The sequence below is a fragment of the Canis lupus genome, chromosome 11, assembly GCF_003254725.2.
Source record: "Canis lupus dingo isolate Sandy chromosome 11, ASM325472v2, whole genome shotgun sequence".
In the NCBI taxonomy this organism is placed as follows: Eukaryota; Metazoa; Chordata; class Mammalia; order Carnivora; family Canidae; genus Canis; species Canis lupus.
In genome coordinates this window covers 25,767,763-25,795,147 of record NC_064253.1, presented here as the reverse complement: position 1 = coordinate 25,795,147, position 27,385 = coordinate 25,767,763, and the positions used below count along the sequence as shown (strand labels likewise).

At 39.4% G+C, this 27,385-nt stretch overlaps 1 protein-coding gene across 4 annotated transcripts in view; it reads right to left on the bottom strand.

Moving 5' to 3' along the window:
- Positions 1–27,385, bottom strand: part of CTNNA1 (catenin alpha 1) — a 185,544-nt gene that overhangs the window by 30,514 nt on the left and 127,645 nt on the right. For all 4 annotated transcript variants that reach the window (XM_025432739.3, XM_049091833.1, XM_035696639.2 and 1 more), the window contains exons 8-9: positions 19,435–19,515; positions 18,063–18,215 (exon numbers count right to left, since the gene is read on the bottom strand). In XM_025432739.3, coding sequence (XP_025288524.1) covers positions 18,063–18,215; positions 19,435–19,515 — 234 coding nt within the window. The remainder of the gene's footprint in view (positions 1–18,062; positions 18,216–19,434; positions 19,516–27,385) is intronic.

Here is a 27,385-nt window from a genome sequence, read left to right as displayed (position 1 = left end):
GCCCCCCCCCCCCCCCGCACTGTTTCCCTCTCTTAAAAAAAATTACTGCAAAACATGACCAAAACTGTATTTCATTGAATATGAAACTTTTAAAAAACATTATTCCTCAAATGTACATTTTATGATGCTACAGTGAAGGGTAAAGCTTAAATTAGACATGTTCATGAATCTGTAACTCCTATTGCTTCAATTCCTTAAAAAGACATTTTGAAAAACAAATGTAAAATTGGAAGGTTCATCACTGAATTAGCAGTTTAGGACTAATGACAATTCCCGGGGAAGTGAGCATACAAACACCCAGCATCCCCACACCACTCCTGCAACTTGGGAGGCCAGCCAAGTGTTAATTCAGGAAGGTCTGTCTCTGTGTTTCTATCTTCCATTCTCTAGTCATTACTACCACAACTTTACCTCAGTTTATACTCTCCCAATTTTATGAATCTGTAAAACCTAGAAAAATACTTAAATTAAGTAGCAAAGATTATGTAAACTACCATAACTGCAGATGAGACACTTGAGCATGGTGTGTGGCTAGGACTGAAATGGCTAACTTCTGTGAACCATCTTTCCTGTTTTCTAATGCAAACCCTAAAATAATGGTTATGGAAGACTTGTTCTTTATTTTAAAACATTACTTAAAATGGTTTCTGATGCACTGCTGAGGCAGTAATGTTCTCCAAGAGTACATTGCCTGTTTCAGGAGGCCACCCTGCCTGGCTGGGGAGGAGGAAGCGGGAGCCTGTCACTGACAGTCTTCTCCAGATGAATGAGCTTCTATTCACCCTTCAGGGACAGGGCTACTCACTTCTAACAATGACAAATTTGCAAGTGCAACATCTCAACCGTAGCTCTGCAGCTCTCAGAGAGACTCAAGAGGTTAACCTCATCTACTACCTCCAGGCTGGACTACAGTGAGAGCTGAGGGTGAGGAGACAGGTTTCCCTTAATGTATCCTTCTGGAGCTCTAGAAATTTGGGAGAGTAATTAATACTGAAACTGAGTAAGATTCTGAAGTTTAAAATAAAAATACTTAGCAGCTAACTTGTAGAGAACCTGGCACAGCACTCTAAGTACCTCTGTATTGGCTGTGAGAATAAATGTCTTTCTGCTATCACAGTAACTTGTGTATTCACAATTTAAACGTCTTTGATTCCTGTTAATGCAAGAAGTGGGCTAAGATTTAAGATTGTCTGACCACTAGCTTTGAAATCATGAAGGCCTCTTGCACTACTTACGCCTATACTGTGTAAATTTGGGCCCTGTAGAAGAGCAGAACATTTCAGAAAACCAGCAACTCCGTGATTTAAAACAAGACAAAACAAAACAAAACAAAACAAAACAAAAAGCCCTCAATTTTTGCTGGTTTCAGGAGTACTGCAGTAACAACTTACACTGTGGAGGGAAAAAAAAAAGTCACAGCCAGGCTGTGTCAGCCAATAAATATAACATCTAGACATTACAGAAAAGACAACTTTTCAGACATTTAGGAAAACTCTACCTTTATACTAGATTTTCTTCTATGAAATAAAATTTATGAAGTTCTATAGTAGAAAAACACCCTATTTTGACAATTCTCTATTATACATGTATTAATGACTTTAAATGAAACTGAAGTTTGTTTAAATACTAGTTGTTTCCCACTGCCTTGAGTAACTACTTCTCATTCATATTTGGCTGAGGTGCTCCACTGCCCTTTATTCTGGAGCATCTGAAGAAACTGAAGATTTCTTTTTGTTTGGGGTAATAAATTAAGGAACTATTAATGACCTAATAATAGCCTATACCCATTTTGTGGGAGAGAAACAAGTGAGAAGTACTTTGGAAAAGGGAGCTTTGAAGTCTAAGTAGTGATACCACAACCATAAGGCTGAAGAGATTGAAGCTCAAAACCTAAGTTACTCACCATTATGGCTTTGGGTCAAGCTACCACCTACGTTATCCTCTTTAAAATGGCTGAGTATGATCTCTCAAAAAAAAGTGCAGAATAACAATAACCCAACTTTCCAAACCTGCCATGCATTAAGTGAGAAGTCCCAACTGCACATCATCTAAATTTCAGAACCAGTTCTACTAATTACTCCCAAATCCACAAGCGACATGATGACGGAACAGAGGATGAGGCACTAAAAAATGAAGCAAGCATGGAAGACAGAAAAATTCAAAACTGAATTGTGGTACCGGCTGCATTCTTCTGTAAATTTAGTAAAAATCACTGAATTGTATACTTAAAAAAAGGAGTGAAGGTGAAGTTCATAGCCTATAATTTATACCTCAAAAAATCTTGGTCTGGAGACACCTGGGTGGCTTAGCGATTGAGTGCCTGCCTTCGCCCAGGGCCTAATCCTAGAGTGCCAGGATCAAGTCCTACATCTGGCTCCTTGCAGGGAGCCTGCTTCTCCCTCTGCCTGTGTCTCTGCCTCTCTTTGTGTCTCTCTCATTAATAAATAAATAAAATCTTAAAAACAAAACTTGTATTTTGTTTTGTTTTTTAAATGCAGGGCTAACCAGGTAATTAATTAATTAAGGAAAATTATCCAAAGCTGGCTATGAGAAGGCAGAAATTCAAAGAGGAAAAAGCAAACACTGGAAACTGTTTATACCGGGGTGGTGAATAAGAGAAATACAGTATGAGCCATTCTATGATCAGAATTTGGGTTTTTAATGGGTCAACACCATGGCCCTCATGAGGTAAATGTCTCTGATCTGGTTATGTGTTAGCGGTATCCCTAAACAACTGGCAGGAGCAAACATAAATGGAAATTTTCTCTGATGGAAGACAGTCTAAATCCTGGTCTCAAAGAATTCTCCTATGCAAAATGCCAGGAATGTTAATTTACTATAAAAAATGCAAGATGTACACAAGAAATAAGCTATCTTGGGCAGGAGTAAGCTAAACAATTGTGTAATCAGATCCATGACTGCAGATATTCAAATGATCAAAACTGGAGTATTAAAAAATATGTTCCTCGTGTTAAAAGAAAAAGTACGCAAAGGAAAACGTATTCAAAAATGCCTAGACATATTGGGAGAAGGATCAAAGTAGAACTTCTAGAGAAAATTAGTAACTTCTAGAAGTTGAAAATAATATCGACTAAATACTGTTAGAGAATTATTAATCTGTAAAGTCAAACTGAACAAATTATTTATGGAAACGAAGCATGGAATTAAGAGATGTGCAGTTAGACTGTGGTCTACTATTCAACTATGAGGGATTCATAAGGAAAGACAGAGAATGGGGGAGCAGCAACAGTGAAAGAGGTATCGGTTAAAAATTTGTCAGAGTGGATGAAATATAGTTTCAGATTTCAGTAGACAAATTTTAAGCAAGGTGAATAAAATCCATACCTGGACATACTATAGTGAAGCTTTACAACAACAAAGACAAGATCTTTAAAACAGTCAAAGTTAATACAAATTATTCACAAAGCAAGCTCAGTAAGATTGAATGCTGACTTCTCAATAGCAACAATGGAAGCCAGAGATGGGGAAATAATATCTTCAAATCATGGCAGGAGGGGGATGGGGGTAGGGGGAGTGCTCATCATGCAGAGATCATCTTAGGACTGTACATTCAATGAAATTATTTTTCCAACACGTAGGGCACAATAAAAATATTAAGACAACAAAAACCCAAAACAAGTTGATAGCATTTACACCAGACAGATCTTTCCCCTAGCTAAGAGTCTCTAACAAAAATGCTTCAGGAAGAAGGGAAGTAATTCCAGATCGAAGGCTTAACAACATGCGAGAAGAAAGGAGAAGCAATGAAAATAATCTATCAAGTACAATTTCAGCAAAGTTAAAAAAATGAATACAGAAACATCAATGGGGCTAAAGCTTAAAAGAACCAAAGTACTGGACAACAGTAATACTTGAATTGGAGAATGATGGAAGTTAAAGCATTCTAAAATTCTGACATTATTTCAGAAAGAGGAGAAGATACTGATTAACCTAAACCTCTGAGTTTAAACATGCATGCTGTAACACCCCCAGCCACTACAAATAAAACAGTTTACCACTTACAAAGAAGAAGGGGAAAAAAATACGAGGTGAGAGGGCTCAATCAATCCAAAAGAGGAAAGATACTTAGAAACAGAGGAGGGATGGAAACTGAGGGTTAAGGAGAAAGAACAAAATGCAATGGTACAAATCAATCCACATATCATAAAGGTAATGAATGTGTATGTACAAAACTCTCTAACTGGAAAAAAAAATCCAGCTAAACTGAGTAATAAAAAAGTAAACATATGCTCTTTATAAAATACATTTAAGACATAACAAAGGGGATCCCTGGGTGGCTCAGCGGTTTGGCACCTGCCTTTGGCCCAAGGGTAATCCTGGAGTCCTGGGATAAAGTCCCTCGACGGGCTCCTTGCATGGAGCCTGCTTCTCACTCTGTGTGTCTCTGCCCCCCTCTCTCTCTCTCTCTCTCATATGAATAAATAAATAAAATCTTTAAAAATAAAATAAAACATAAACAAAGGTTGTACACCATTTTTAAAAAGAAAGGAGAAAGCTATACTGGGATGATCAAAAGGAAGCACCGGACTCACAGCCCTCTGTCCTCCCCAATATTGTCACTGGGAGGCTGAAGACCACATGCTAGGCACCTCACCAGATCACAGCTCTTTGCATCTTAACTCAGTGGCAACTGAATGATATGACCTTGCCTTTTAAGAGATTACGAGAATAAAAAAAGAGTCATGTGGAATCTGTCAGCGTTTTAGATAATAAAATGTTGAGGCCCTATCTATTTAATCATTAAATCTTTATATATAAATATATAAAAGACCCATGTAAGCATTCTTTTTCTTTTTTTTTAATTTATTTATTTATTTATGATAGGCACACAGGAGAGAGACAGGCAGAGACAGAGGCAGAGGGAGAAGCAGGCTCCATGCACCGGGAGCCCGACATGGGACTCGATCCCGGGTCTCCAGGATCGCGCCCTGGGCCAAAGGCAGGCGCTAAACCGCTGCACCACCCAGGGATCCCCCATGTAAGCATTCTTTTCACATTGTTTAGGGTAGGGTAGATTTATTTCCCATGAAAAAATGGGCATCTTCCCTCCATTCTAAAGACAAGGAGTGGGGCAACTGAGTGGCTCAGCCGGCTAAGTGTCTGCCTTTGGCTCAGTTTATGATCCCAGGGTCCTGGGATGGAGCCTTGAGCCCTGTGTCACCAGGGTCGCTGCTTCTCCCTCAGTCTCTGCCACTCCCCATGCTTGTGCTCTCTCAATCTGTCAAATAAATAAATAGTCCTAAAAGGGAAAAAAAAAAAAAAGACAAGAACTAAACAATTCATTGTTTCATCCCCCCCCCCTTGCTACCAGGAAGTTCCTCGCCAAATCCAAATGCAGTCATTGTAATTATGGTTCAACACTATTATTCTTTTCATAGGTTCTGATTTTCTACATCTACATTATTTTATGATGTATATCTTTATTTGAAATGAGCCTTATCAAATCTAATTTTAGGAAGAGGCAGGATATAAATACAAGCATTTCTAGTAACAGGATTAGAAACTGTGACTTTATTTTTTTTTTTAATTTTTTTTATTTATTCATGATAGGCACACAGTGAGAGAGAGAGAGGCAGAGACGCAGGCAGAGGGAGAACCAGGCTCCATGCACCGGGAGCCTGACGTGGGATTCGATCCCGGATCTCCAGGATCACGCCCTGGGCCAAAGGCAGGCGCCAAACCGCTGCGCCACCCAGGGATCCCGAAACTGTGACTTTATTAAAATATCATGAACTATTTTAAACAGTTTGGCTATTTGGTACTTTTCTAAAGGCTTTTTTTTTTTTTTTAAGATTTTATTTATTCATTCATGAGAGACAGAGAGCAGAGGGAGGCAGAGACACAGGCAAAGGGAGAAGGAGGCTCCATGGAGGGAGCCCGACGTGGGAATCGATCCTGGGACTCCAGGATCATGCCCTGGGCCGAAGGCAGGTGCCAAACCACTGAGCAACCCAGGGATCCCCTCTAAAGGCTTTAATTGTAAATCACCACCCAGATGATACAATAATAATTTCTATTTATTTTGTTATCGTACGTACACTTTAAAAGTTCCTATTTCTAACTGCCTGAGTAATTTCTCAGTACAGCTAGATAGGGTGTCTGCCTAAACATCAGTTCATCAGCTCTAGTGATATGCCAACACTTCTAGAGCAGGGTGAAGAATGGGCAATGAATGCTTCCTTGGTCATTCCTACTGATGCTCCAAGAGAAAAGAATCTGGATGTTCCCTGAAAACAAGGTTCCTCTACTACCTTCACAAGACCATCCTAAAATTTGACTAGGTGGTTAAGCTCAGCCAACAACACTTGTTTTGGGTATGACGTGTTAAAATAGTACACGCAAGACACTTGTTTTGCATAGCCTCATGCATCTGAATTTATAGACCTTTGAAAATGTGAGCAGACCAGCTCAACAGGCTTAGCAAATTCTTTTGGAATCCAAAGTCAGCATTCCTCCCCACCCCCCAAGAACACCAACTTCTTTTAACATACTACAGTCCTAAGAAAATGAAGCTTCGTTTCATTTGCTATTTACAAGAATTTCAGTCTACAGTATTATACAGAAGCTCTGATAAAATACTGAAGATGTCACAGGTGGACCATATAAGGTCAGTGTTCAATTCAAATACTCCTTAAAGAGCCTTCTTCAGGGCTACTCTACTGTGCATTATCAGCAAACCACAGAATATAAGTAATAATGCAGATCATTTGATTTGCAGTAAAAAGACTCATTAAAGCCATTAAGTCTTGCATAATGGGAAGTACTTTGGGGTGCAGATGGAGCATGGGGCAATGCAACAAGTAATGATAATCCAACTCAAAATTCAAAAGCATACCAGTTACATTTACTTTTTGGTTCTTAATACACAAAACAAGGAATGAGATACAATCTAATTGTAGCAAGTTCATTAAAATAAGAGGCCTATTTTATTTTTTTAAGATTTTATTTATTCACCAGACACACAGAGAGAAAGAGGCAAAGACACAGGCAGAGGGAGAGGGAGAAGCAGGCTCCATGCAGGGAGTCTGACATGGGACTTCATCCTGGGTCTCCAGGATCACGCCCTAGGCTGAAGGCGGCGCTAAACCACTAAACCACTGAGCCACCCAGGCTGCCCAAGAGACCTATTTTAATGCAAGCTCTGGGGCTGTGGAGAAGGGGATACTAAATGATACATAGTTTTTATAGGCAAGATCTCGTGAATGGCATTTTCCCTATTTCACTCTCAATTCATGAAATTGAAAAAGGACTTAGAAAAAAGCAAAATTAAAAGGGAAAACTGATTGCTCTTTAGCTATTAAGCTGCTCACAGCCAAAGGAGGTAGGCAAAGAATGAAGCAATTAAAATGGACACACGGGTGTTGCATTATTGACAAAAAGGTTAATATTTCCAACAAAATAAATTTTTTACCTCAATACACTTTAAATTGAAGAGCGACATAAAGAAATCATTAACTTGATATGGGAGGAAGAGTCAAGTATAAAAGCTGTTATCGTTATCCTGAAGCACAGCCTTGCCCTTTCATAAGATGAAAGAAAAGCCCTCAGTGCTAAACTGCAGAGCAGGAAAAAAAAAATGGTGAAAAGAAGCATCACCCAGCTCACCAGTTATGACCCTCAGCTCTCACTCCCTTACTCACTGACCTTGGGGACACACAACCTCTGTACATTCCTCACATAAGAAAAGGGACTTCCATACCATGTGGTAATAGAATCCACTGACAAATGTGGTATGAGACAGGCAGAAGTCCTAGCCAGAACCTGAGAAAGTAAGTTAAGAACTACTTCACAGCAAACACTCCGTTATTTGCTTTTTCAAATAAAACACAGTGTAATTTAGTAAAGATCCAATTGGCAGCCGGCTCCACACAGCCTTTTGGACACTAAATGGGTGCACACAGAGGAGCTGGAGAAATTTTCTCCTGCTTGTAAAACCTTAAGAGTCAGTATATGGTCTTTATTTGTGATATTAATCTTGTATTTCTACACTGTAATATACAAAGAAGGCACCATAAAAGGTTTCTATTTTTAAGTGGGTGTTATCCCTAATACTACTCAGAAACTATTTATATATTTGAAGTAACTTTACGTGACACCCCAAATTAAAGCATAACCTTTTTATATTATTTTACTTGCTCTGGAAAAAAAGTATTTCTATTAAAGCAATAAATAAGACTTCCAAAAACCAAGTTAGCAAGTGCCAACACATCTGCTCCAATTTTATTTTGGTCATGTATTAAAATGCTACTTAAATAGCAGTTTTAGCTCAGCTTCCATTTAAAATGCTGATAAAATGGATAACTTTTTTCACGTATCATCTCAGTGCCGTTTATAACACATTATACAAAATAAACACACTATATAAATTATTTTGTCTTTCTCTCTCTAGTAGAGCATAACCCTTCATGGGGGTGGGGATTTTTGTTTTATTCATTACTATCTCCCCAGGGCCTAGAACAGTGACTGGGACATATCAGGAACACTATAAATATCTGTCGTAAGAATCTTTCACAATTTTTTTTCCTCCCTTTACTATAAGAAATTTGCTTTACTTTTTTTTTTTTTTTTAAAGATTTTATTTATTTACTCATGAGAGATACAGAGAGAGGCAGAGAGAGAAGCAGGCTCCATGCAGGGAGCCCAACATGGGACTCGATCCCTGGTCTCCAGGATCACACCCTGGGCCGAAGGCAGGTGCCAAACCGCTGAGCCACCCAGGCGTCCCTGCTATACGTTTTAGAAAGCTTTGTGCTAGCAAACAAAAATATTGCTCAATATCAACTCATCTTTAAAAAGTTTCAAAATTTTCTCCTTCATCTTCACATCCCCCCAAATTTTACAATTCATCCCTTCATGCATACATTATACGGAATGATGTATTATGATGCTCTTTTGTATAAATATTACAAACACTAGAGAAGAAAATCGGGCTCAATAACAGTGATGTTCGGTCATAACATACAGCTCTGCATTTCTCAAAGTACGGTCCTGAGACCAGTGACTGAGAATCCTGGGGGACGGTGGTCCGGTGATCTGAAGGTTAAGCACCTAAGTTCTAGTACATTCATTCAACTAGTAGTTAGTGAGAGCACCTACTATGTTCCAGGCACTGTTCTAGGCCCATGTTCTCAAAGAATTTACATTCCTTGAGAATGAAGTAGGGAACAGAAAAATAAGAAAGCCAAACAGACCCAATAATTTCAAATAGTGAAAAATGCTAGGGAAGCTATAAAACAGGTGATAGGTTTAAAAAAAAATGGTGGAAGGTGGAACGGAGAGGATGAGGGATCCAGAAGCCTCTCTGCAGAGGTGACATTTGAGCAGAAACCTGAGGGTGAGAAGATAAATGGATAGAACATTCTAGGCAGAGAGCCCAGGCAGTGCAGAGGACATAAGGTGGTGATATGATGTTTGGCTTCACTTCAGTGATGAAGAACACATTTTCTAACACCCAATAAATCAGATCATGCAGTTTAGGGATCAAATGTGAGAAGAGTGCATCTAACCCCAAGGGGTAGCTATCATACAATAGCAGCACCCAAGTGTTCATGTGGAAAAAAATCTTTTTAAAGGCAGGGGTGGGGGTGGGGGGTTTGGACAAAAAGAAGAAGAGAAAGACTAGAGGCAGTTGGAAAGGCAGGCAGGGTACCTTATGTACTACAGTTCACAATGTGGTTTTAGGGGGGGCTTGGGTGGCTCAGTCAATTAAGGGACTGACTCTTGGTTTTGGCTTAGGTCATGGTCTCGAGGTCATGAGACAGCCCCATATCAGGCTCTGAGCTGAGTATGCAGCTTGCTTAAGATTCTCTCTCCTTCTGCCCCTGTTCCTTCCCCTGCCCCCAACTGCTCTCCCACACATGCACTCTGTGTGTAAATAAATACATCGAAAGAAAGAAAGGAAAAGGGAAAGGGAAAGGGAAAGGGAAAGGGAAAGGGAAAGGGAAAGGGAAGGAAAGGAAGGAAAGGAAAGGAAAGGAAAGGAAAGGAAAGGAAAGGAAAGGAAAGGAAAGGAAGAAAGAAAGGAGGGTTTTTAGGATATTATCTCAAGTGTGTCTAAAAAGCCACAGCTGAATGGGTCCTGAAGCAAAGGAATGATGTGATCTGATTTAAAGGGGTCATGTTGGCTGCTCTGCAAAAAAGAGACTAGAGAGGAACAAGAATCAGCTGGGAAGCTATTGCAGAACAGATAGGATGGCGTGGATTAGGGAGGCGATCATGGAATAAAGAATAGAATATGAAGACTTATAAATTAAATTTGGAATGTGAGGGGAAAAAGACAAATCAAGGATGACCTGACTTGAGCAACTGGGTTGAACCATGGCAAAAAACATGGGATGCCTGGGTGGTGCAGTGGTTTAGCGCCTGCCTTCGGCCCAGGGTGTGATCCTGGAGTCCCAGGATTGAGTCCCACATCGGGCTCCCTGCATGGAGCCTGCTTCTCCCTTTGCCTGTGTCTCTGCCTCTCTCTCTCTCTCTCTGTCTCTCATGAATAAATTTTTAAAATCTTTAAAAACAAAAAACCCAAAACCAAAACACAATTATGTTTATCAAAACATTAATGCAATAATGAAAGACTGAAACTAAAAAATTTACATGCCTAATGGCAGAGGACTAGTTAAATAAATGGACCAGTAAGCAACCAACAGAAATGTTATAAATGACTACTTCATAATTCAATAAAATGGCTATGATATGGCAAGCAGGAGGAAAACACATTATATCATAACACATTATGGTATCGTTTGCCTTGGGGCACCTGGGTGGCTCAGTAAGTTAAGTGACTGCCTTCAGCTCAGGTCATGATCCCAAGGTCCTGGTATTAAGTCCAATATTGGGCTCCCAGCTGAGTGGGGAGTCGGCTTCTCCCTCTACCCCTCCCCCCCGGTGTGCTCTCTCTCTCTCAAATAAAATAGGTATCATTTGCTTCAAATAAAACAAGCGTATCAGTTTTGTATATTTTTTTCAAAAGTCAACCTACATAGAAAGTAAGTATATATCTACTCCAAAATGTTATCTCTTTTTTTTTTTTTTTTAATTCATGATAGTCACAGAGAGAGAGAGAGAGGCAGAGACACAGGCAGAGGGAGAAGCAGGCTCCATGCACCGGGAGCCTGACGTGGGATTCGATCCCGGGTCTCCAGGATCGCGCCCTGGGCCAAAGGCGGGCGCCAAACCGCTGCGCCACCCAGGGATCCCTCCAAAATGTTATCTCTTTTTCTTTGTGTTTTCACTTTACAAATTTTCTAAAATGCAACTCATAAGTTTTATAAATAACTGTATTTTTAAATGGCAGTATCCCAAAACCACACCAACTAATCTGGTGCTTTTATTCTCCTCAGGCACCTTGGTCCATAGGGATGCTTTCAAAAACTCCTGATATACCTCTAATATTGAGATAACAGCGAAGGGGCAAATGAGCAAATGAGCCTAAGCACTGCTGTTATACAGTAACCCTGAACAAGATCTGGCTGGTGAGAGCTTTTATGTTGAGTCTAGATCCCTACCACAATGGCACAGCATCCCCAAATGGTTCTGGGAAAAGCCTGGCTGCAATTCATTGCTGAAGAGAACATTTTCTAACACCTAATATATCAAGACTACCCGGTATAGGGATCAGATGTGAGAGGAGTGCATCTAAGCCCACAGAGTGGATATCTGATACACAGCAGCATCCAAGTATTCATGGGGAAAATTGGGAAATAGAAAAAGAAAAAAAGTATTGGACAGCACAGTAACAGAATCTCCTGTGGGAGGCTGACAGCTGGAATCCACAAAGCTGATGCTAGAATACAAACTATTTTTCCTATAGTTATCCCAATGTTAGTGGGGTGATCATGGAAATTACCAAAAAGGATATACAGGAATAAGGTAGACATGTGTTATCTAGATAATTAAGCGAGCAAGATAAAAATAAAGACATTCTAAACAGACTGTTGGGTGACGGGCACTAGGGGTTATTCTGTATGTTGGTAAATTGAACACCAATAAAAAAATTATTAGAAAAAAAATTAGGAGAAAAGAGAAAAAAAAATAAACAGGCTGGATGGCCAAATATATACTAAGAATTATTTTAATCAAGAGAATGATTTCTAGTGGCAAGCTGAAAGGTTCTAGGAATTTAAATTTTTTTGAGCAGCCACATTAAAAAAGATGCAATTAGAAAAAAATTTGCTGTTTTAATCTCAAGATATTATATTTCAACATGTCATCAATACAAAAAGCTAATAAGATATTGTACATTCTTTTTCCATACTGTTTCATCCAAATCAGGTATGTAAATTACACTTAAAGCTCTTCTCAACTCACATGTGTACAGCAGTAAAAAAAAGACAGAGTAGTTCCAGAAAAGGAGATTGTGGCTTCCCTTTCCCAACCACCAGAAAACCCAGCAAAGTCCCCCCACAGAAGCAGTCCAAGAAAATGTAAGTAACAATACACGAATGTTACATTGAAGGAGATTTACATACCAGAATGAGAATCTATGATTCTATGAGAAAAAAACTCACTCTCTGTGGTGTGAAGAAAAGGACCCAATTCCTGAGAAAAGACAACCTATCTCCCAAAGGGAAGAACCTCCAGGGATAAGAACAACAAAAACAATGCAAGAAGAACCAGGTAAGAAAAATGGTATGTCACTGGGTAAATGGCCACAAACAGGATGCAATATGGCTGTAGGAAATAAACAGCCCTGTCTTACCTCTTCCATGTGGCTTTATGGCTGCATAGCCATCCACCGGACAACCAGGCATTTCACATTCCTTCAAGATGGGGAGGTGTATATTAAAGAATATTCAGTCTCTGTCTTGGTTTCCAGGAAGGAAACTTCCAGGTTGAGATTGCTTTAGTTAATGATAGGAATGTCTTTATTATTCCTCATTGGCCCTGATAATTTATGCTAATGAGGTAACTCCTAGTGGACCCCTAGGTATGTTATGGGAAGCATAGCACTCTCCTGAGTTCTAGAATTTGTTCTAGCATATTATCAGACCTCAAGTGGGCCATGGGAAGCCCTCAAATTCGTAGCCAGTTGATCAGAAGTGGAGGCAGCCTGGGGACACTCCAAGCTTGCAGCTGGCATTTGATTTTTTTTGTTTTGTTTTGTTTAAATTTATTTATTTATTTATGATAGACATAGAGAAAAAGAGAGGCAGAGACACAGGAAGAGGGAGAAGCAGGCTCCATGCCGGGAGCCTGACGCAGGACTCGATCCTGGGACTCCAGGATTGCGCCCTGGGCCAAAGGCAGGCGCTAAATCGCTGAGCCACCCAGGGATTCCCCCTCCCCCTTTTTAAAGATTTGTTTTGTTTTTTTTAAAGATTTATTTATTCATGAGACACACACACGGAGGGGGGGGAGCGGACGGGACACAGGCAGAGGAAGAAGCAGGTTCCATTCAGGGAGCCCAACGTGGGACTCGATCCCGGGGTCTCCAGGATCAGGCACTGGGCTGAAGGCGGCGCTAAACCACTGAGCCACTGCGGTTGCCCTGCAGCTGGCATTTGAAGTACAGCATTCATGTGAGGGGCGTTATGGGAACTCCTAAATTTAAAGCTACTTGGGTCAAAAGAACATGTGGCCGCTTGTATCTACAGTGAGAACAATCCTGTTGGGGATCGTGCCCTTTACCTGTGGGGTCTGTGCTAACTGCATGGTCAGCACAGAATGTTACTTCAGTATTCCATTCTATTTTATCGTGTTTTTTACTGCAGTATTTTAGAAACACAAACCTATTTGGCAGAATTCTCAGTGGCTACAGAATCTGAGCCTCTCATTTCCTGACGAGGCCACTAGCCCTACTCAACTTTCTCAAGTACTCTTACTTCCCCTAAATCCCAAGGAAAAAACTACAAATGGCTACAAAAGCCAATTTCAGCGGACATTTACTCCCATTTAAGGGGAACTAATGAAACAAAAAGTATAGAGATAACAAAACAAATGAAGTATTTCACCTTTGTTTATTAAAACAAGTCTCTACCTAGTTCAGAGCTCACCATAATATAATAGTATTATGGGGAAGAGAAGCCTTGACAATGAAGAATAACGTTCTGCCTTGAGTCAAGAATTTTAGGCTTCTACAACACTTTTAAAACTCATTTCCTTCTCAAGCACATATGCAATTATATATTCTAGTATCTCTATTACCATAAATGCAATTCAACTGTTTGTAGAGTGGTAGTACAAAGCCTTTAGTTATGCCTCAAGCAATAAAAAGGATGTGTCATTTAATACACATATAAGTATGGGAGGAAGGGGTGATAAAGAGGTCAGAATGGAGTTGTATTAGGGAATACAAACTCTAAACTCAAAGGGGCCTCTGTTTAAAGTAGAAGCATGGACAATGCTCCTGAAGCAGGATCTCCAGAGCCACCAGGTACACATAACACTTCTCACTGTCCACTACACTAGCAAGCTCAAAAGGCACAGCCCTCACTGCTGGAGAACCTTAGGTAAGTGACTTAACCTCTCTAAGCCTCTATTTCCTTACCAAGAAATGCTATTGTGGAAAATGCACTATATTTGCATACACCTGGTTGTACAGCAGATGCCCAGCAAGTGTCAGTTGTGTTGATGAGGAGGACACAGCAGACCCAAATAAAGAGCCCTCCAGCACTACAGACAAGGGCTTATTACCCTCTGAGGTTCAGGAACCAGGCTCAGGGACCACAATGAGCCCATGCCACTACCAATACCTGTTACTCTAGGCCTTGAGCTTACAGTGTCCTTGCTTTCGTCTTATAGGCATACTTCCTGATATGGAGACTACTTATAGAAGGTTGGCTTCCTTTGTATATACCTTGTGCTATCGTGTGACTACTGTGAACAAAATAATGCTTAATGGAGACACAAAATAATACTCTTCTGATTTTAATTCCAAATGAGACAATCATTAACTTATATAGGGCTCCCGGTGCATGGAGCCTGCTTCTCCCTCTGCCTGTGTCTCTGCCTCTCTCTCTCTCTGTGTGACTATCATAAATAAATTTTAAAAAATTAAAAAAAGAAAAAAAAGACGACGGACCTATGACTTACAACTATAGAGTCAACTAATTTTTGACAAAGCAAGAAAGAATATCCAATGGAAAAAAGTCTCTTCAAAAAATAATGTTGGGAAAATTGGACATCACACAGAAGAATGAAAATGGACCAGTTTCTTACACCAGACACAAAAATAAATAAAAATGGATGAAAGACCTAAATGTGACATAAGGAACCATCAAAATCCTATAGGAGAACACAGGCAGCAAATTCTTTGACCTTGGCCATAGCAACTTATTAGACACGTTGCCAGAGGCAAGGGAAACAAAAGCAAAAATGAACTACTGGGACTTCAAGATAAAAAGCTTCTGGGCAGCCCCGGTGGCTCAGCGGTTTAGTGCGGACTTCGGCCCGGGCGTGATCCTGGAGACCCAGGATCAAGTCCCATGTCGGGCTCCCTGCATGGAGCCTGCTTCTCCCTCTGCCTGTGTCTCTGCGCCTCTCTCTCTGTGTCTCTCATGAATGAATGAATGAATGAATGAATGAATGAAGATAAAAAGCTGCACAGAGAAAGGAACAATCAACAAAAACTAAAAGGCAGACTACAGAATGGGAGAAGATATTCAAAAATAACATATGTGATAAAGGACTAGAATCCAAAATCTCTGAAGAACTTACAAACTCAACACCCCAAAAAACAACCCAGTTAAGAAATGGGCAGAAGACGGGGATCCCCGGGTGGCGCAGCGGTTTGGCGCCTGCCTTTGGCCCAGGGCGCGATCCTGGAAACCCAGGATCAAATCCCACGTCAGGGCTCCCGGTGCATGGAGCCTGCTTCTCCCTCTGCCTGTGTCTCTGCCTCTCTCTCTCTCTGTGTGACTATCATAAATAAATAAAAATAAATAAATAAAATAAAAATAAATAAATAAATAAATAAAAGAAATGGGCAGAAGACACAAAGAGACTCTCCCCTCCCCCCCAGAAAAAAAAAACCATCAAGATGGCTGGGGTGCCTGGGTGTCTCAGTCAGTTAAGCAGCTGACTTGGGCTCAAGTCATGATCTCAGGGTCCCAGGATCAGCCCCTATCAGGCTCCTCACTCAGCAGGGAGTCTAATTTTCCCTCTCTGATCGTCCCTCTCCTTGCTTGCTCTCTCTCAAATAAATAAATGAAAAAAATCTTTAAAAATAATTTAAAATGAGAAGATATCCAGATGGCTAATAGACACATGGAAAGATGCTCAACATCACTCAGCATCAGGGAAATACAAATCAAAACCATGATGAGATAGCACCTCAAACCTTTCAGAACGGCTAAAAATTAACACAAGAAACTAGAGGTGTTGGTGAGGATGTGGGGAAAGGGGGACCCCCTGGAACTGTTAGTGGGAATGCAAACTGGTGCAGCCACTGTGAAAAACAGTATGGAGCTTCCTCAAAAAGTTAAAAATAGACTACCCTATGACCCAGCCATTGGATTACTGGGTATTTAACCAAAGGATACAAAAATACAGAAGGGCTACATGCACCACAATGTTTATAGCAACATTATCAATAATAGCCAAAGTATGGAAAGAACCCAAATGTCCATCAACTGAGAAATGGATAGGGATGTGGTACATATACACAATGGAGTATTACTCAGACATTAATAAGAATGAAATCTTACCATTTGCAACAGACAAGGATGGAGCTAGATTGTATTATGTTAAATGAAACAAATCAGAGAGAGAGACAAATACCATGTGATTTCACTCATATGTGGAATTTAAGAAACCAAACAGATTAACTATTATGGGGCTGGCAGGGAGGTGAGGAATAAACCAAAAGAGACTCTTAAAGATAGAGAACAAATTAAGGGTTGATGAAGGGAAATGGGTGGAGGATAGCAAAAGGGGTGATGAGTATTTAAAGAGGGTACTTGTCATGATGAGGAATGCATGTTGTATTTAAATGATGAATCACTGAATTCTACTCCTGAAATCAATACTCCACTATAGTTTAACTAAAATTTAAATTAAAAAAAAAAAGAAAAAGACTGATCTGTGTATTCTGTACATAATCAATTTAGGTCAAGGAACATTTAATTGGTAAAAGAAAATCAGATGTAAAATTAGTAATGCATTTAATGTGACCACTGATGTTTTCCTTGGAATATTTTTATGGCATTAACCTGGCCGAATGTCATTATAAATACAAATGTACGAGACATACACTTTATATAATAGGCCAATTTTCTGTTCTAATATAATGACCATCTTACCAAATGGTCTACGGAATACCTTTTCCAAATATTAGATATTCTACATTAACGTTACAAAATCAAGTAACTTGAGTATGTGCTTACTATGGGTCAAACTTTAAAAATAAATAATGAGTAAGTTAAACAATAACATAATTTCACTTATCAAAAAGCAGTAGCAAGCCCAACTTATCTGGAAATTAAATAGCAATTGACTTCCCTTTTTTCTTCTCATCTTACAAAACAACCACTTGGATAGATTTCTACTGTTCAAACATACCTAATTAACAGCAAGTTTCTTCAACTTTAAAACATGATAACTGGAATGAGTCTATATCTCAGACAAAGAGTTAAGCACCTGACATACATCATCTCTTTCAGATCTCAAAATAATCCATAGACAGGTATCATTAGTATCCCTCATTTTGCAGAAAAGAAATGGAAATTTAGAAAGGTTAAGTAATTTGCCAGGGTGCAGCCTAGGATATAGACCATGCAATTTCTTCAAATTCTAGGCACTACTATCCCCTTCTACAGTGTTTTGTAAGTTCAGGTATGTCATGACCTATCTTTATTTGCATTAACATTAAATGGAAATGTTAAGTTTCTAGGACGTAGGAACTATCCATATTTAATCACGCACATAATTAATGTAAATTGACCAAAATGGTAGTTTGGCATAGATGTAAAGTAATGATACTTTGACCTTATACATACTGTATATTAGGTAAGCCCCTAATATTTTTTGATTAAATGATATGATTTTTAAAAATCACCACACTCTATCAAGTTACCTACAGTTAATGAAACTGCTAATACACTTACCTCTATTAATTTGTTAGCATGTTCACGAAAAACTTGGGCATATTCCTTAACTTCTTTCTCATTTCCATTCTTTGCAGCTTCAATCAATACTAAAAGTGGAACGTTGGTTTCCAAAAATGAATCTGAAACATGGTCCATGACGGCTTTGCGGAGCTAATAAATAAATTGTAAAAATTTGATTTTATTTCTACCAAGGAACTAGGCAATTTTTCTCTTGTACTTTTAAATCTTAATGGAAGCTCATGAAAGCCTGCCTATACTTATACAAGGATCACTCATGTAAGCCATGCAGTTATATAATCTGCAACATAGGAAACATGATCCTGAAAATAATGGTTATGCTATAGTTACAGCGTTTCAGCAATAAAATCTCAGGTTTCAAGATAATACCCTTTTTTATCCTTGGGAATTACAAACCTGAAGTTTTTATCTTAAAGGAATAAAAGCAAAGCTGAACAGAAAGCAGATCTGGGCTGAACTGACACATCACCTTGGAATATATGTCATTAGCCTAAATGGCTAACTAAAAATGAAAAGAGAGATTAAGTATTTTATAGTTTATCTGAACAGGGTTAGCAGCACACTGTAAACCTTACACCTGAAAGGTTATCTTTATAAACATTTCTGACACGACTTTACCATAAGGAAAACAAATACACATTCCATCAATTTTGCTTTTTATCAAACATGATCAATAAAATGCCGCCTTACTAAAGACTGGAAACTATTATTACTATGAACTTTGTTTTAAATCGTAATACATTGTTTTTTAAATTCAACCCTATGTTTTTTAAACACTAAAACTCAATTGGATTCTAAAATGTTAATGGGAAAAAAATTAAAATAAAAATAAAATGTTAATGGGACTATATAACAAATGAAGAGACTCTTTCCTATGTATTTACTAAGAAAACTGAGCAAATGAAATTATCTCTAGACCCACCTATTTATACTGGAAAAACATCTCCCCTAAGGATCTAAGGGAGCTTTAAATGTGTAATCAGAATGGGGCAAGTCAAGTAAATAACTGCAATTTCTGTTTCTCCTGGATGTAAGCTAATATCACACAATCCTTCAGGATTTTGTCACAAGTCCCCAAGTCATTGTAAATTCATTTTCTTAGCTGTACATCCTTTTCACACTAGACCTAATTTATTCAGTCCATCCCGGTGGGACTGTATTATGCCAGGCCCCAAAAGATTTTATTAGTCATTTAGAACCTTATTAGCCATCAAAGAGAGATAAGCAGTTTCCTATGGAAAAATCTATCCTTTATGCCAATAAAACAAATGAGCTCAGTATTTATCAAAATTTTAACCAAAACTACAAAAGTGAGAACTTGGGAAAGCAACTGACAATTTTTCCAGTTTACCTGTCTACGTAAGTCCCTTGTCTTCTTGGTCATTTTATCTATGGCAGAATTGAGTGCATCACTTCTTTCTTTACGTCCAGCCTGGAAAATAAGAGATACACATTTTAATGACTCATAGGGAAATGTAATTATACCCAATATCTATTTTTGTTCAAATCAACATTTTCTTAAAAGTCGTTCTTTTTCTTTTTTAAGCCAAAGATTGGAAAATAAATGGGCTTATTTAGGGTAGGGGAGAACCATGTGGCTTTGGTTATAAAAACCTAAGCTTACAATGCTTAGGCTCCGTATTATCTGATGGCAGGACCTGCCGGAGTTTTAGCACAAGAAGACAAAAGCCAAGGCATGACTTTCACTTAAAAGGTTCCGCTTACACCAATTTCATTAATGAATCGGTTCTCCTTGAACTGCAACCACAAACAGGTTACACCTGATTTTGATGAACTCTGAGACATGAATGTCAAAGATGGTACCTGGCACTAAAACAATGTGAAACAATGAATTTTAAAGTTAAGATGTACCATGATAGATCACAGTTAATAATATATCTTATGCAGCTTTGTAACATTACTTCAGCCATATATTTAGGTTCTACCCAAGCTTAATGTAATTGTATTGCACAGAAAAGAACGTAATAGTCACTCTGAAAGAGTTATGTAAATGGACATTGCTTGAGAGGTCAGGAAGTTGAATTTGCACTGGGAAACATTTTTTAATATGACATTTTATTTTTTTTTAAGATTTTATTTACTTATTCATAGAGACAGAGAGAGAGAGAGGCAGAGACACAGGCAGAGGGAGAAGCAGGCTCCATGCAGGGAGCCCAACATGGGATCCAGGGTCTCCAGGATCACACCCCGGGCTGCAGGCGGCGCCAAACCGCTGTGCCACTGGGGCTGCCCTGCACTGGGAAACATTTTAACCAGAACGGAAAATCGATGGCAGCTGAAAGCAAAAGGGACAAAAGTAAGACACCCAGATAGAACTAGCCATATACTTGGAAACACCTTGGTAAGACATCAGGTAGGTTAGTCTAACAAGTACATAAAATGCTTATCCTGACAAAATGCCCACCCAACAAATGTAAAACAAAAAACACATACTAGGGATCCCTGGGTGGCACAGCGGTTTGGCGCCTGCCTTTGGCCCAGGGCGCGATCCTGGAGACCCGGGATCGAATCCCACATCGGGCTCCCAGTGCATGGAACCTGCTTCTCCCTCTGTCTGTGTCTCTGCCTCTCTCTCTCTCTCTCTCTCTCTGTGACTATCATAAATAAATAAATAAATTAAAAAAAAAAACACATACTAATCACAGGAGAGAGACAAGTGGACAAAGGAATTTAACCCATTGTTCTACTTTTCAATGCCCTCAAGACGTTCTGGTATAGATATGCCATCAGTACACAAACAAGTACAGCACATGAATAGTTTGGTGAGTTTTGTTTTCTGTTTTCTCAGTGCCTTGTATGTAACATTTGTTACTCACTGTCTTATTCCCCATCTGTTAAATGGGAACAATGACACTTGCCCCTCTGTGCCCCCCCCCACCCCGGGTCTCTATGGATTGTTACAGGAGAAAAGAAATACTGAGGGATACAGATCATTTAGCAGACGAGAGAGAGGAGACAAGATGGGATTTTAGGAATATTGAGAGCTGAAATAAAAGTGCTAAATTAATATAGTCACTCTCCTATCTGCTTAGGGTCATATCCATTACCTTTCCCCTTAATAATCCTGTAATGCCAATAAAATTAAGTAATATTAAGGAGTAAGAAGGAGTATGGGTGATGCAGTTGGTTGAGTGTCCAACTTTTGGTTTCGGCTCAAGTTGTGATCTCAAGGTCATGAGATGGAACCCTGCAGCAGACTCCAGTGCAGAGTCTGCTTCGGATTCTCTCTCTCTCTTCCCCTCTACCTCAATGTACCCTCTCTTCTTTCTCTCTCTCTTTCAACAAAGAAAAAAAAATTTAATGGTTCTTAAAAGAAGAGTCTCAACAAAACCGACTGAGAATTTCAACCTGAAGGAATTAACTGTGATTTACTCATGGCCATCAGTCAGAAAAGAACTTGACAAGTATAATTAGTTACTGACAATCTCAAAGATCAAATAACAGGCTCTAAGGAAAAGGTGATTAAAACAAGATTTAAAAAAAAAAAATCAAACTGACCTTATAACTAATGCTTTCATCAGGAAGGTCTCGGTACATTCCATAAACACACAAGTGCACAAGTCAAGAATATCTCTCAAATTAACCCAGTATAATTTAACGCTGCTCCTAACCACATTTTTAGGATGTTTCTAGTAGATCGTTTCTCTCACTTTTTTTTTTTAAGATTTTATTTATTTTCTTGGAGAGAGGGAGAGAGAGAGAGAACGAGCAGGGGGAGGAGCAGAGGGACAAGCAGACTCCCCACTCAGGGCCCTGAAATCATGACCTGAGCTGAAGACAGACAATCAACTGAGCCACGTAGGTGCCCCTCTAGTAGGTCTTTTATCCCAGAAAATATCGGTTACCTGAAATGCAAAGGCTGGGCACAATGACCTCATGAGAACCCAAACCCTTATAAACTCGAATATCCAGAAATTTTCCCAATTTGTGTAGAAGGATGTACTTTACAAGTTACATAAAAGAAAATTCTCAAATTTGATTTTGAGGTATATAGCCACAGAGCAAAATTTACTTTAAGATGCAATCCACACCAGGAATCTGTTAATTCTGTATTTGTCAAACTACCCTAAAAATCAATTTGTCTTTCTTGTTACTTTAGGAAATAAAAGTTTATGCCACATTGATCAGGAAGGGGCAGTTCAGAAGCGTCATTTGCTGAAGCTTTTAGGCTAAACTAAATAGACCACGTTTTAAATCAAAGCATCCTAAATAAATAAATAAATCGAGGCATCCCCTTAAAATATGTGTGTGTGTATATACACACACAAGGTTAGGGTTCCAATCATTTAAAATATAATAGCGGTGGGCAGCCCCAGTGGCCCAGCAGTTTAGCGCCACCTTCAGCCTGGGGTGTGATCCTGGAGACCTGGGATTGAGTCCCAAGTCAGGCTCCCTGCATGGTGCCTGCTTCTCCCTCTGCCTGTGTCTCTGTCATGAATAAATAAATAAAATTAAAAAAAAAAAAAAAAGATAAGATACAATAGGGGTAAGGACACATGCATATACATACAACCTTAAGAATGGGCTTGATGAATTAAAAAAAAAAAAAGAATGGGCTTGATGAAAGTGGAAAGGTTGTTGATCTGTGAAACAAGATTTTACTTCTCTTTCAAATTAAAGCTGTTAGGATTTTTTATTTCTAGTTTTAGTTATGCCAAAAGAAAGCTGCTCATTTAAACATTTAAAATAAATGACTCTCAGCTCCTACCTACCTGAGAGACTCTAGGTTCAATTATATTTGATATGTATGTCCTGCTAAAGCAGTGACAAAGAACTAAGAAAAAGATATGGCATATTTGGGGTTTCAACATATAGCTTCCCTTGGCAAGTAAGTAACAGCTGAACTGGGGAGAGGCAAAGGTTGCTAGATGGCCTCCAGCAACCCAGTCCCAGCGGAGACAGTGAAATGGCTTTCAAAACCCACCTTCAACAGAAGCAAGAAGCAGCCACTCCACCTTTCTCCTGTGTGGCCAAACTTCTGTTTATTTAGACACACTCTTTATTACGCACCTAACTCTGCATCCACTGAAGTAGACAGGACTAGCCAAAATCCTTCTTTTAGAGTTTATACTCTGAGATAAAATAATTCAGAGCAACACATAATTCAGCAGTACTCTCCACTGTGCTGGGCCTGATAGTTCTGAACGACCTAAGAGGGAGTCAGAGTTGGACAGGAAAGTTACACGCAGGGTTAATTTAAGTAACACACTGATTTTTAAGAAGTATTAAAAACTAGGGGTGTATAGGTAGCTTATTTGGTGCGGATTCTAGCACTTGGTTTTGGCTCAGGTCATGACATCAGGGTCGTGGGATCAGGTTCTGTGCTGGGCTGGGCACCTGGTACAGTCTGCTTGAGATTCTCGCCCTTCCCCTCTACCTCTTCCACTGTGAGGGTGCGTGCCCACACACACACACTCTCTCTCTCTTAAATACATGCATACATACATACAATCTTTTTTAAAAAACTAAACTTTCTTGGAGGATTTTACTCACTTTGGTGGTGAACTGTGAAAGAACAACCATGTTTCCTCCCGAAGACCAGACCCTTGCATCAGAAGAATAATTTTTCTCCTATAATGAACTCAAAACTCCCCCAAACCACTTCTACCTTTGCCACAGGTATCACCGGCCTCACTGCTTTGGCTGGTGCATATGTCCACCAATTATTCATCTCTACCCTATAAGTTCTCAACTCCATGGCACTAGTCCAACTGTTCCCAGTTGGGAAGGGATGAAATATGTCCCTGGCACAGCTGGTGGCATCTCAAGGTGTATTTTAATCCCTAGAAATAATGTGACAAAGGTTCCCAGGTGACTCTACAAAAGACTAATCAACCTAAAAGGTAATGGTACAAAAGAAACACAGTACTTCCAGGGAAAAAAACATAGAGTGAACTTCCACAGTGCTTTCGGTGAAATAACTTGTGGCATCTTTTCTGCCAAATCCTGGGAGATGAGAATGAACCTGTAAACCATTCCTTTATCTTTCTGGGGGGAATTATGATGAAATCCAGGATATGGAAAAGTTAGAGAGCCAATACTCAGAGAGTCCCGGCACAACCTAAAGCATTTAGCTGAGATATTCTAATCTCTTTTTGAGATATCAGGTTTCTTTTTCTTAAAACAGATAATCATCATCTACTTATTAAACTGGTGCTGTAAATTGGAAGCACGAACAGGCATTTAAAACAAACAGGTACACAAAGTAAGTACTTGAAGGCCATAAAATAAGGTCTTAATTTTGAAACTACTAATAACGTAGGGGGGAAAAAAAGAGTAAGATGACTCAATTATAAGGATACTTCAGGGGATCCCTGGGTGGCGCAGCGGTTTGGCGCCTGCCTTTGGCCCAGGGCGTGATCCTGGAGACCCAGGATCGAATCCCACATCGGGCTCCCGGTGCATGGAGCCTGCTTCTCCCTCTGCCTGTGTCTCTGCCTCTCTCTCTCTCTCTCTCTCTCTCTGTGACTATCATAAATAAATAAATAAATAAATAAATAAATAAATAATAAATAAATAAATAAATAAATAAATAAAAGGATATTTCAGGACTGTTAAATGCTCAGTTGATTGGGAAAATTAGGCTAAGATTTGTTGATAAACCAGGGAACTCTTTGATTTCTATGTTAACTACAAAAAAACTTTCTAAAGGACTCTGATCTTCTTTGCTCTACTCAATTAAGATAATGGGTTAACAGGGAATCTTGAAGATTTTACATCTCATGTTCATACAACTGGCGTTGGATACAGCACATGTGTGTTTCCTTTCTTTAAGAACATTCTCATCATTTTAGACACTAAACATATAAAGCAAAAATCTTTCAAAGATGAATAACTGGAAGAAATATTTATAAAATACTAAACAAAAAAAGAATTTTTAAAAGATTTTATTTATTTTATATTTATTTATTTTAAAAGAGTGTGCACGAGTACAGGGAAGGGCAGAAGGAGAGGAAGAGAACAGATTCTGAGAGGAGTGCTGGGCCCAACATGCGGCCTGATTCCATGACCACAAGATCGTATTACCTGAGTCAAAAATGAAGGGCCAAACGCTCAACTGACCAAGCCACCTAGGTGCCCCCCAAAATTAATTTAATAAAAAATAGCTTACAAATCTTTAAGAAAATGACCAATTCCACATGGGAATGACCAAATGAAATACAAAGGAAAAATACTGAACATGTGATGGTATCAATGCAAAGAAAATCAATAACAAATTTAGCAGAAAGGAACAAAAATGGAAATACATCTACATACAAAATGATGTTCACTGCTACTCATAGGTGAAGAGAAACAAAAGAAAGCATTTTCCACCTATTCCAAAATATTGTTAAATACATTGTGGGGGTAGGGAGGGAGGTGATGGGTGGTTAGTAAACACTTACAGACTTCTGGGGGAAGTATGAAATGATTTAAAACTTTTTGGAAGCCAATGTGGCAATGTCTATCAATTTTAAGCATATATACTCTGCAACCCAGTGATTTTATGGTTAGGAATTTATACATAGGGGATCCCTGGGTGGCTCAGCGGTTTAGCGCCTGCCTTCGGTCCAAGGCATGATCCTGGAGTCCCGGGATCGAGTCCCACATCAGGCTTCTGCATGGAGCCTGCTTTTCCCTCTGCCTGTGTCTCTGCCTCGCTCTCTCTCTGTGTGTCTCTCATGAATAAATAAATAAAATCTTTAAAAAAAAAAAAAAAGGAATTTATACATAAACTTGCCTGAGAATCCAAAGATATCAAATGGATATTCATTTTACTCTGTCTGGAAAAGCCAAAAGCCTCAAACTACATGTCCATAAATTATGGTATAGCCCTACAATTGAAAAACTATGAAGCCATTAGACAGAGCCCCCCATTCTCTCTCTCTCTTACAAATACACACATACATACATACACACACACACACACACACACACACACACACCACACACACAGCAGCGATTCAGAACCAGCTCCCACAGGATGTCAAGCTTTAGCAGTACTGTTTGAGTGATATGGGCTCATCTCTACCCCAACTATAATGTTGACATCCTGCTATAAGCCCTTCTCTTTTTTTTTTTTTTTAAAGATTTTATTTTTATTTATTCATGAGAGACAGAGAGAGAGGCAGAGACACAGGCAGAGGGAGAAGCAGGCTCCATGCAGGGAGCCGGACGTGGGACTCGATCCTGGGTCTCCAGGATCACACCCTGGGCTGAAGGTGGTGCTAAACCACTGGGCCACTGGGGCTGCCCTCTCTCTTTCTCTTTCTTTTTTTAAAGATTTTATTTATTTATTCATGAGAGACACACAGAGAGAGGCAGAGACACAGGCAGAGGGAGAAGCAGGCTCCACGCAGGAAGCCCGACGTGGGACCCACCCCGGGACTCCAGGATGATGCCCTGGGCTGAAAGCAGTGCTAAACTGCTGAGCCACCTGGGCTGTCTGCTATAAGCCTCTCTTAATAAGAAATGATCTTTTTCTCTTTGGGCCAAATTTTTGTTACTAATTTTCTTTGCACTGATGCCATCACATGTTCAATTTTTTGGCTTGTCTTAGCACATGTCACTCACTGTTCTTCTACCCCAGATTTCTGAGTTAATGTCATTTCTAAGGTTCAGTAATTAAGACTGCAAGCATCTAGCCAATATACATGCAAATTCACCCCTTTAAGTTTAACCAAATGGGTCAAAGGCCTCTAACACGGAAAGAGATTATTCAAGAAAATATGAATGAGTATGTTAACTCTTAATTCCGTTCTGTGCAAATGGTTTTGTATGTATACCTGTGGGCCACCTATGTTGGCAGGAGGAAACATACCTAAACAGAAAGCTACTTGGAGATGGAGAAACAGGAAAGACAAATCCAAACTGAGCTGTATTTCAGAATAAATGAAAATGAAGCCTGCCACACAGAGGAAGGGGGGAAACATGACCACGATGAAGCCACTGTCAACACAACAGTAAGAAAAGGGCTTGGCAATACAAATTTCAATCAGTCTGTGAATTAATCAAGACTTTAGGATAGTTCTATTTAGTCTGAACTCTATGCTAGGTGAAATAAAAGATTTTCATGGCTAAAACATACCCCAGACCAAACTTCTATGAAAGATTTTCCCTGACCTAGAGTCTGACTCAAGTGCATCACCCCAAGATTTACTGCCGAATTACTTAGCCCTGGACACAGAATATAACACTAGAACAACAGAATTAGGCTGTCACCATGACCCTAGCCACACCACCCCCACAAGGAACAACTACCCTAGAAGAAATCCCAAAGTTTTATAGCATCAAAGGGAACA